Source organism: Apus apus, chromosome 10, assembly GCF_020740795.1.
Source record: "Apus apus isolate bApuApu2 chromosome 10, bApuApu2.pri.cur, whole genome shotgun sequence".
NCBI lineage: Eukaryota > Metazoa > Chordata > Aves > Apodiformes > Apodidae > Apus > Apus apus.
The window spans coordinates 18,050,219-18,062,322 of NC_067291.1; the positions used below are offsets into that span (position 1 = coordinate 18,050,219).

General features: G+C 41.0%; 1 protein-coding gene across 1 annotated transcript in view; it reads right to left on the reverse strand.

Moving 5' to 3' along the window:
• ADAMTS17 (ADAM metallopeptidase with thrombospondin type 1 motif 17) overlaps positions 1-12,104 on the reverse strand; it is a 181,479-nt gene that overhangs the window by 13,137 nt on the left and 156,238 nt on the right. Inside the window, exon 22 of the mRNA XM_051628580.1 lies at positions 9,443-9,595. Coding sequence (XP_051484540.1) covers positions 9,443-9,595 — 153 coding nt within the window. The remainder of the gene's footprint in view (positions 1-9,442; positions 9,596-12,104) is intronic.

The following is a 12,104-nucleotide window of genomic DNA, read 5'->3' on the forward strand; positions in this document are numbered from 1 at the left end:
GCAGGATTTAATTCTCACAATCAAACTAGATTTCAAGAACATGATCAGGCAGAGATGTGAAATGACTTACCTAGAGGGTGCCATAGTCTATCACCTACAGAAGATGTGCAATGTTTTGATTTGTGGCAGGTACAAAGTGGAAATACTCCACAGCTTATTCCATCTGAAAAACTGCAAGGAAATACTACAAACTCCTCTTGCAGACTTTAGCCTGAAAGGGCATCTTGGGAACTGAAGCTCCACTGAACACACATTTTAGTTATTAATCAGTTAATTATCAATGCTACCTACAGGCAATTTATTAAAAACAGTAATTAAATTAAGGACTCCATTAGGATTACTTCCCTTCAGCAAGAGGCTGCTCATCTCTGTCATCTCAGTCCTGCCTGAGCATTCTCTAGACAAGGAGCTACTCAGCTTTGAAATGTATGATGCTGAACTAACACTGGTTTAATCTTGCACAGTCAAAGGAACAGCAGTGGGCTGATACTAATTGCTCTTCAAAGATGTTTTAGAAAATTGTCACCTTAATGCCTCAGTAGTCATTATAAATCTCAAAAGGCTACTGGAAAGACTGCAAAATTATAGCCATCCCTGCTAGTGATGCATATTGTATGGTGTAAGGATTCAATGGGCAAAAACCTCTTCAGATGAGCAGCACAAACTTTAAATTGTGATCTAGCTACTGCTCCTAGTTTAAAAAATATGATCCTAGACATTGTAATGTCTCAGAGTAACTCAGAGAAAATGAATGCCAATATTTAAACAGGCTTGTCTTTCATGTTTTCTTCTTTTTCACATTAAAAAAAGGAGTAAAATAGTCGTGATGGAATTCCATTTCCAATCCACTGATCTTGGTGGGAGGCTTTAATTCTCCATCAAAAAGAAAAAAAAAAAAAACACTCAATGAACTAGGCTTTTAAATAAAAAATATCAAAAAGGAAAAGTTATTCTTCCAATTAATAGAATGACTGGAGGCTGTATTGGAACATGAGGCAGTAACACTGTGGCAGAACATGCTCCACTTCAAACAAAACACTGATGAATATGGTCTTCTTGCAGCATATTCTCCTTTACTAAGCAACCATCAAAATGATTTGTACGATGGACGTTCCCAGAAACTCCAGCAGAGATGAGCTGTGAAAATTATTGTGCAAACAAGTAGCAGTCACTGCCTCAAAGGCATGAGCAGGACTGGGTTTCTGTAGCTCACGGGCCCCAGGGGAATGACTTGGCCAGCCAGCATTGTAGTCAGCATCTCCTCACTTGCCATGTCTTGGTTCCCAACTACAGCTGCATCGACTGGGACTGGCAGTTAGCACAAGTCTAGATAGAGGCTCTACCTTGGGTTAGTGCCTTTACACATTATTTACCTCTGACCACACATATTATATATATAATATATACACATATACACATATTACCTCTGACCACAGCTAAGACATTTCACAGATGTGGGGACAGAGAATCAAAGAGCAGAAGGAGTGGGATTCATCTCACTGAGCCAGCTCTGTTTAAATGCTCTTTGCAGTCAAGAGACAGAGATCAACACTTCAAAAGGCAATTCAGCCTTTACTAAGGGAAGAAGATACAACTACTACCTGGAGCTGCCTGTCTCACATTGACTGTAAAAGGAGCCTAACAGCTATCTCAGACAGGGCACCTGCCTGTCAGGTGGCTGGGACTGTGTGTGCACTCAGTTGAGTGATGGACCCATGGCCACACAGAAGTCTGTAGTTAATATGAGCTGAATGCCTATGAACTTTCCTTTCTTTCCTAAAATGCCTCTTTTCAGTGGAGGTATGAAAACTACATTTCTAAGTTTGTCCACCACAGAGCCATCATTTCTATTTGATGGTACAAGGGAGTAGAAGGGCCTTGGGCTGGGCTTTAAGTAGCTCAAGGTGACAGATTCGTGAAATGGCCGCAAGAACATGGAGATGTCTCCCCTTTTGAGGCTGTTACTTCCATAATCCAAGTCTTTTTCTCAGAATCCTTGCTCTGGCTGCAGGGTGGTTCATTTCTCTGTTACCTAAGTTTGTGGAATAAAATCATAAAAGGAACAGAGAAGCCTTCAGCACACCCTGCACTGACAGTGAAGGCAACAAAACAATAACCCATAGCCTTGGAGCTCTCTCACATGTAAACTGCAAACCACACACCAAAACTATTCATTTTGTGCTGAAATTCTTAACTCACTGAAGTCATTGGGAGTCAGCTATTAATTTTGGTTGGTCAGTGATTTGGTCTAAAGTGTTATAAACAAAATTGATTTCACTGCAGCTAAAGAGAGGAGTGGCTTCTGCTTTGTAAAACAAAAACTAGATTTCTCTCACAGAAATATATTTTATTCCATGCATTTCCTCAGAGGAGGTTAAACTAAAGGTAGTGGCTTTAGCTCACCACAACTCAAAAGTCACCACTCTACTTCAGGAATGCAGAGACATGGCTTTCCATCTTCCTTCCTAAAGGGCTACATGAAATTATTATACTGGCAACAACTTTCCTAAATTGAGGAGTGCTCCTGGCTGATATAACCAATTTTGGGCCATTTGCTCTCATCCTCTGTAGTGAGGGATAGTTCAAGATTAGCTGTTGGCAAGAAAAGCTGTGGTTTTTACATCACTGATCACACTCCAGAGAAACAAACTGTGGGGAACCACAACTAGCAGTACAACTTAGAGCTGTCCATGGGGCAGTAGCTTAGTGTAGGACACTCCGATGTTCTGGCTTCTGGTCATACCTAGGACCAGAGAAGCAAAGGGTTTGAATACTAAAGCTTGTTGGGTCCTCTCCTGTCAAATCCAGCTCTATCACCTTCTGGAGAACAACTGATTTGCATCAGTGAGGCCTGCAGACAATCTTCCAACATCAGTTCCAGCTATAGTGATGAATGTGCATGAGCAGCCATAAATCATGAAGTTGTTTGCAGAGCCAAAGTGAGTGAGGGGCAGGAAAGGGTCTGTCAGCTGAGATGTGTGACTGCAGTTCTAAGTGACCATCCCTCCTGCAGAGTTTTCTCTCAATTCAAGAAGAAAAGTTATTTTCTCTGGGGTAGAAGAAGATTAACTTAGTTATGACCTTTATGAAGAATTAGCAAGTTGTCCATAGTTTATCATAAACAGATGGTGGGTCGAGCCATGAAATTGTAATGAATGTTAGAAAAAAGGACAGTTTGCTTCTATATTTGCAACAGCTTTGAATATACCTCTCTAACCCCAGCTGTCCTTGATTTGCTCTTCTTATCATTTAATGTGAATTAATCTTTAAAAGTGAGGCATATAGTAGATTTTATTGATGTTCCCAAATATTTGGAACTCAGAACACATGCCTTCCTGGCACTGGAAGATTGTAGAGTATTTTTTTGGCAAAAAAACCCAAACCCCAAAAACCAATCCCAACATGTATTTTGATGTACTGCAAGGCAACAGGTTTTATCTCTCAGGGAATACAATCTACTGTAATCTTGCCAAAACAATTAATTTGCAATTACAAAATCCTTGTTACCACCCACTGTGATGAATGACTGCTGATGCAGTACAAAACACCTCGATGCCTGGCACAAAACCAGTATTTTTCTTATAGGAAATTAGATTTTCCCCCCTCCCTGTTGTTAATTTTTCTCCTGGGATGAGAACCCATAGCCAGCATTTCATAGGCTGAGCAAAATACAGTAAAGAAATTGGCAACTATTAATATTCAGGGAGGGCAGGTGGCTATAGGTAATTTTTTAGATGTGCTTTATCACTACTGACACTATTTGGCAGAAAGTTTATTGTTCAACATCACACTTTGCCAAACTGATCCTTGCTAGTCCTTTCCAGTCTCTGGACTGTACAATCTTTCTGAATCTAGTGAAAGTTGTGCCAGGTGGTTATACGAGATGTGAAGTGGTAGAAAAAGATTTCTCCTCTATTTTCTCTCCTAGTTGAAGCCCAGCTTGACATGTCATATATTTCTGTTTTCACCTAACACCATGAACCTGTGATGGTTCCTACCCAAGAGCCAAAGATCTTGCACAGTCAGATCCTGATCTGCATGGCATTGGCATAAGCCTGCATTAACTTAAGTGGCTGAATTAATCTGGATTTACGCTAATGTAAGGGAGACTGATATCTGACCCACGGTGCAGAGTAAGATCCTTGGCTTATGGCCAATGGCTTGTAGGGAAGAATGAAAGACAGTTGCCCTGGATTTGCATTGGTTATCCGATTAATACAGGCCTCAGCATTTACAGAGCATCTACTGTAACTGCAAAGAAAAAATATGGCAAAGCCAATATATTACAAAGCTTCTATGTATCTTTCTTCTTCAAAAAATCTTTTCATTGGGCTATGTAATATAATAAGTTAATAAGCTAAATTGTTGCCTGAGGGACAGAAGTTGCATGTTTAAACTCCTACCCAGAAAGCTGAAAATGCACCATTATGAAAGTCAGCACTAATGATGGAGCTCGTGTATCTTGCTTGTAATTCCACCTTCCTTGACATAATACCAGTTAAAAGGAGAACAGTGGGGGAAAAAAAAAAAAAAAAAAGAAAAAGAAACTGGGAGCCCTGAACCATTCTGTGCTATTGGCTTGAAATAAAACACTTCAGTCACAGGACAGAAGTAGAGTATGTTGAGGCATATAAAATAATGAAACAATTAAGTGAAACTGGAAATGACGACAAATCCATAAAAATCTTGTGGAGAATTGCTCCTGCTATATAGTCTTCCCTCTTCAGTTATTCCTTGGCAGAGTCCAAAAGCCAATTGGAGAAAAAGAACTCAAAAAATACAGGTTTGGCCTGTCCATTTGCACCTGAGTGCTTTCCCTGCTATGATATTGCCAGAGCAGAAGGGGAGCGAGCTGAGGACAGAGGGGGAGGGAGCCGTGGGTAGCTGAAAAGCAGCACCCAGGGTGACAATGGATTGTTGTCACCACCATAGCCAGCCAATACATCAAGCCCACACCTCCCTGCAGCAGGCCAGCAGGCCCTCCCCATCATTTGGGACACACGTTTTCCACCTTGGGAGTCCCAGCAGGCTTCAGCACAGGGCTGGAGCCTGGTGGCAGATCCCTCCAAGCGGCAGGCGAGGGGTCCAGCCTCGGGCTGTGTGTCCTGCCAACCTTCCTGGAGAGCCACGGACATAAAGACACATTCTGGTCACTGCCTGCATTCTTCGCAGGAATGTAATCCTTGACATAAAGTTTGTCAGTAAAATGCAATTCATCCTGAAAGAATGAACTACTGTCTTGCTCAAGCATCAAGAGGCATATTTCCAACAGCCCAGGAGTCTGAGGCAAGCGTTGGGAAACTGAGCAACCTCTATTTGTTCTTTTGACTAGCACAACTACAACAAAAATGTACGAACGCTTCCAGTGCTAGAACATTTAACAGCTCAGATTTCAAACAGGGAGGAACTATTTCAAAGCAGAAACAGTGTATGAGATGTTTGTTAATATAACTGAATGGAAACTGGATGTGGAATTTCCTTTTGGAAGAAACGACTGAATGGGAGATTGCCTGGATTCCCATTTGTATATTGCATCATATATAAAAAAGGATGATATAATGAACAGCAATTCTGAAGAATCCAGGCAACAATTAAAAAAGTATTTCAGGTTAACACCTTCAGTGGGTCTCTCTGTCTTTCTGTTCTAGGAGGTTCAAAGATGCTCGGGCCAGGAACAGTGTTTTTATGTAACTTATAATACCAATGCTGTGTTTGTGTTAAATGCTAAAAATAATAATGGCACCCCTTTAAGATGGGGGGTTTAAAGGAGAAGCTGCAGTAATGCAGTGAATTTGGAAGTTTAGTAACAGTGGCAATGGGAGTTACATATGGTTGCTCGTAACAGAATGATACTGTCTTTAGAACTACAGTAGACAGTCTGTTGATCTCCAGCACTGGACTAACAATGGTAGCTTCAAAGGCATGAAAAATAACTTTACAAACTGGGCCCTAGGTGTTTGCAAAGCAAACTACATGTATCAGTTTCTCATGCAAGATCTGAAATATTCTGCAAATACTTGGAGACTACGCAAATCTCACAGCCAAGACTGCTTGCTAAGTCTGCTCATGTAGCTCCAAATGCCTTCCACAGGTATAAAGTGTGCAGTAACGACCATCAGCTAATAACCCTGACAAAAAAAAAGGAACATTTCTCTTCTTCAGAGTGTGAACAGGCAATGGCTGCAGAGCTGTTACCAAGGTCAGTGGACAAGGTAGGTGCAGGTTAAGACCAGCACAGCCATGCCTCCAGCCCTCACCTTTTCTATACAAAGTGGATTCAGGGTCTGAGAACATAAAACCAGAATTTGCCTGGTGTAGATTTGGAGCTTTTACAGCTGCCCCCTCTTGCCCTTTCTGAATGCAACAGGACCTAAGACCTTACATGGGATAACCATCGCTGTCAGACACAAAGTCAGTTACTCATATAGGGCTGGGAACAACTCAGGGAAGTGGTTTGTCTTCTCATGGACACAGTCCATGTAGTCTAAAAATATTCCAATAAGAATATAAAAATAACAGTCTGCCATTACCACCCAAAGAGCCTGTTCTATTTACAAGTTGTATCTGGATTCAACTTTTTAAATGAGGTTTTGCCTCTTTCTTACATGACTTCCTAGTATCTTCAAATTATCTTGGTTTGGGAAATTAAGGATTGGAGGCCAAGTCACCATGCAAGTTCTTTGCACATAAAGCTTCAAAACTCCTTAGTTTAATCTGTGATAATTACCACTCTTAGTTAAATCTTGCTTCCCTGATGATCATTAACAATAAATATCAAATGCTTAATGCATTAATTGCAAAAAGTTGTTGCTTGCTCTGAGATCAGTTTGTATGAATAGCAAAAGTTTCCATCTCAGTCAGCACAAAGCTCTTTCACAGCAATTTTTACTGCACCAGCAACAAATGTTTTACAATGGAATTTACCCTGGAAGTATAATTTTCAAGAGTTCACTATAATCTAAGTGCTGCAGACTTTCTGTTTCTCCTTAGAGGAGAAACTGATTTGAGCTGGACAAGACCAAAGAGGAGCTGCTGACAGCTGTAAGGGCTCTCCCCCTAAGTACAAGCCCTGCATTAAAGCTTCTGGATCCTCCTGATGAAATCCTCTGCTCAGGATTCACAAAGAATTTAATTCCACACCAAACATTTCAGCCATCTAGGTTTCTGGGACAATACATTTTCTTCAAAGAATTTTATCTACCCATACCCTTTTCTAGCAATCCAGTGGTGCCTTTTGTTTAACGCTCTACTCAGAAAATAAGAATCTAATTGTGTGATCTAAGTGTCCAGTCAGAATGAACCAGTATGTCTAGAATTTTCAATGCTCATTATAAACTAAATTTAAGTCCAAGAACATCCTGCTGGACTCACACAGGGTGAAATTCCTGGGAAGCAGAGAGCTGGCACAAGCTCTCTGCAGGCAGAAGCAGGCCATAAACGCAGCACATAAGCTTTTGTGCCCCTCTGCACAGGGAGGATCCTGATCCTGAGTTAAGAATTGCAAATAACAAGTGATTTTGCCCTGATCCTGTCCTGGTCACATGCAGACACTAAATCCATCAACACTACTATTTACTGTGAGCAATGTATAACTGCAGCCTCTCTAGCAGTGAGCCAACATCTTTATCAGATTGGACCCATTCGTACTATACTGAACTTTCAATCCATCTAATGAGTGAATACACAATTATTTCATATTCCTCCCTATAAAGAGAATCCGGGTCAATTTGCATGCCAAAATATTTTACAGTTCCACAAATAAATAAATAATGTTATTTCACCTGCTAACACAGAGGAACTGTTTGCTTTGGCCAGCTTGCACAGACTCTGTGTGCCAGGTTATGAATAAAATAATGTTCAACGCTCTAAACATTCTGTGATACAAGTTTCTGGCTCAGCATAAATACAGACCTTTTGTATGTGGCAAGTTCTTAATGCATTCTCCAGCACTGACACCATTAAATTAATGTATCTACGACAGAGTCTATCTATAAATATCTGTAATTCCTAATAATGTAAAAAAAACCCCAACGTGCAATTGCAGATAAGACAGTTTGCCCACCATAGGCCTCGATTTCACTGGTTTTTCCTTGCTGGAGTTTGGATTTTTGGAAAGCAAAATGCAACTACTGTATCCCAGTGGTTTCTGCACATGCCAGACATTCCAGAACACAAAGTAGGCTTTCTGTTTAGAGAAGTGTACACTTACAAATATAAGATAAAACCAATCCGGAATATAATATTCCTGGGAAATTGTAGTTCTTTATGCAAACATGAAGTCAGTAATGTAAAGGATGCTTTAGGAACAGCACTGGCAAAGGCTGTTTCCCACACTGCCAAGCCTCCTTCCCAAGCAAAACTACCTGTTACTTTAAGACCAGAATGCAAATACAGAGCAGACTCTGCTCTGGTTTAATCCACTGCATTTGGGAATTAATTCCACTGATGTCACTGGAGAAACTAAGTTCAGACAGGCCCAAGTGAAGGTGAAATCCAGCCCTGAGGAAGAGACTGATGGTTTTAGCTCTGCCTTTAACCTCATGGCTTTCCTTCATTTCAGGTGGCTGGAATAAAACTAGGACTGGACTATAGTGAGTAGGTCTCAGATGAGCATGAAGTGCAGCTGCACAGCTCTAGTCTTGCATCTTTGGCAACTAAACAGTGAACTGACAGACTCTGCAGGCAGGATCACCTGAGGCAGAGGAACAGAACCCAGCCATGGATGCTCTCAGTGACCCCCTGGTTCTGTGAGAATCTGCCAGAGCTTCACCACATTTCCTCTCAGTAGTATTCAGTTTACCAACAGTTCTCCCAAACCTTCAGATTTATCACTTGGGATAAGAAGACCAAGGTCCAACTCTCCTCTCGGCTCCATATTGATCCTTTGAGTGAAACAGAACTCTCACCACAGCCCCCTTGTGAGATTTCCCTTCTCCTCAGTAACTAGCTCCCCAACTTCCTCTTCAGTTTGTCCAGGCTGAGCAAAGGACCCCTCCTTAGTTCCCTGCACTCCTGGAAGATGCTGCAAATGAACTCTTTCTGTAGAATTCAGTCTGCTAGCCAGAACCATTCAGAGTCTGCTGTTTGAAATATGGAAAGCAGTTTCAGCAACATTTATAAACTAGCTTATTGACACCATTGATCCCCCTGTGGTGGGAATCTTGTGCAAGTTTTGCCTTTGGATGGTTAAGCAGTCAATTAATACTAATTTCTACCCTATTTGGAATACACCTCTCTAACACTTGCTGGCTCATATTCATAAGACCACGTAGCAATGTTTGGATTATAAATGGCATAAGGGGAAAGTGTAAATCCCAGCAAAACCTCCAATCAAAACCAGTTAAACCCTCCCTTTCCAAATATTAAAACTGCAAATGAACACAGCACATGGAAGCAAAGCACCCTGAACATCTTGGCACTTGGAAAGAAATGACCATGTTACCTTAGACCAATCGCCTGTTTTCCATTCGTAACAGCCTGTGTGATCCTCACACTCTTCCTCATCTCTTGGCCTGGTGGCTGCATCACATTTGCCTTGAGAATTTGTGCACGTCACTGTTCTTTTCTGAATCCCCTTGCCACAGTCTGCTGAGCACTGCAAAACAACAGGTTTTCTCTTACATGGTGCCTAGAAATGATAACTTTTATCTTGGTAACACAGCCGAAGGGAAGAGCTGTTTTTGTGAACACAGAGGGAAATGAATAACCCAAAGATTTTTCTCCCAATAATCTAAACCACTTTCAAACATATAAAAGTAATTTGAAAAACGTGATATCTGCTTGTGAAATATTTTACTTGTGAAAAATGGCAACTCTGAAAATCATCCTTCTCTGAAAGTATCAGCTGGCATTTTGCTAGAATTGGTGTTACAGATTAAAAACTCCACTAAATCTTGTATTTAAAAGCTCATCATTCATAATGAAAAAGGACAAACTAAGATTTACAACACAGAACTGCCATATCCCTTGATGTATCATGGGAGTAAGATTATGGTGATAAATGCCTTTTTAAAATCACAGCAGCACAAGAACACTGTTACAAATCCATTTCTGCAATATAGTTTGTACCATGGCACAGTCACAGTTCTCACATGTGTTCTCATGTGAAACACATACATGACCCTCACTCTGTTTTACCACATCCTCATTACTGTGTTAGTTCCAAAGAACTTCACATGCACCAAGGGGATAGCTCAGGAGGGGCGCTACACAGTGAGCCACAGTATTGTGATCAGCTTCCAACCTTGGCCAGCCAGCTGCCCACAGACATCAGCAGGGGTGAAAGGCAGGCTTCTCAACACCAAAGGCATGAGCAGGGACTGTTTGAAGTCCTCTGAAAAAGCAGCAGGCTACTAGAGCTGCTAGGATCAGTTGCTGAAGGAAGACTTGATTGAAGCATTTGGGCACTTTAACACCCAGGCGAGTAAGCATCAAGTCTCCACAAATGCTTTTGTGCCTGGGCACTATGGAGGTAGATTCTAAAGACCAGGGATTATCTGGTCACCCATTTTGTTGTCTTTGCCAAGGGTTGGCTGGAAGTTCTGTTTTCCTGAAGAATTTCTCTTGACTTCATTGACTGTATTAGGACACTCGTATGAACTGAAACAGAGAACTTCTGTTTTAAATGACCAGTTTTGTAACAGAGTAACAGGTCGGCTGATGCTGCCACAGCCATCTGAGTGCATGATGCCACTACACAACAGCATAGCTGTTCTCTCTGCTCTTCATTTTCATGCCACTGCAGTGGTTAAGAGTGAGAAATTTTCTTGAAGAGCCACTGGGGACAGGTGGGTGGAAAAGTGATATATGTACCAACTGAGATAAAAACTAACCTCCTCTAGCATGTCAAGTTCTCCCCTTCAGGGGATCAGCATGGAAAAGACAGTTGATTTGACACTGAATAAATAGTGAAGATATGAGATATTCTGTGAGGTCTTTTGAACATATTCCAAGAAGCTTCTCCATCCAGGGGGTCTATGCTGGAAACAAGCATCAGCTTGATATAAATTACATCAAATGGACAAATCTCAGCATGCCTGTCTAACCATCTTAAAAATACAATCCAGGCAGTTCTGACCTGCTGGCCTTGTTAAGGACATGAATGACAAGCGTTTATGAGCTGGCAAGCAAACAGACATGCCTTTAAATACTTCAGTGCACTACAAAGTGACTTCTTGAAAATCTGGGAAACCTTCCACTTAATTTACTATGTGCTGCTCATGGCGTGACCTCCTTACGGATGTAACATCTTTGTAACAAGCACAATTGTGCAGTTTTGCTAGATAGGGGGATGAATTCTTCCAGGCTTTGCAGAATTTCAGAAACTGCTTTGCTTCACTCCTCAGAGTGCCAGACTTGCCAGAGACCTCAGGCTGGAGCTCTCTGAATGGTACCTTAAAGTCATGAATCTGCCCCAAGTTGGATAGACTTTCCCAAATTATGTATAATTTTCCTCGGTCCTCAGGGTCGCACTCGTTCATCTCCAACTACAGAGCACAATATATAAAATCTTTCAAATAGTCCAATTTACTCAAAGTAAATCAAACTGAAGTGGGAGTATTTATCACAGTAGGAGAAATCTCTAGGTGGGTTTTACAAGCAAGTCTGGGAAAAACACCAACTGTTTGTTCTTCCCACAAGCTTTTAAGTCATCCACAGATTAATACTGCATATACTTTCCTAGACAAAACAGCATTTGCAAAAGGTTTCCAACAGATCTTTGGTGGTCGCATATAAATCACCCTCTTTAAGAGGTTTTTTTCTTTCTTCAAGTCGTCTGTCTTCATGAAGGATTTCTTAACATATAGATTTTATAGAGATTCCACAACAGAGCAGTGTACTAAATAATATGTGCAGTCCCTGAGTGTCCAGCTGAAATCATCAGGTCTTGCCTCATTAACAAATTACTTAGGCAAATCCCACAAGATTTTGCAAAGGAGCAACACAACTTTGCAGTTAAGATACAGCTCCTTTATTTGAAGGAAGTCCGTATTTTTGTATACTCTAGTTCCCTAACAGTAGAAGAATTTACCTTTTTCTGACAGTCTCTATTTTTGTCATTAAAAATGTGTTGAGAGTACTTTGTCCAAAACAATCTTAAGTGT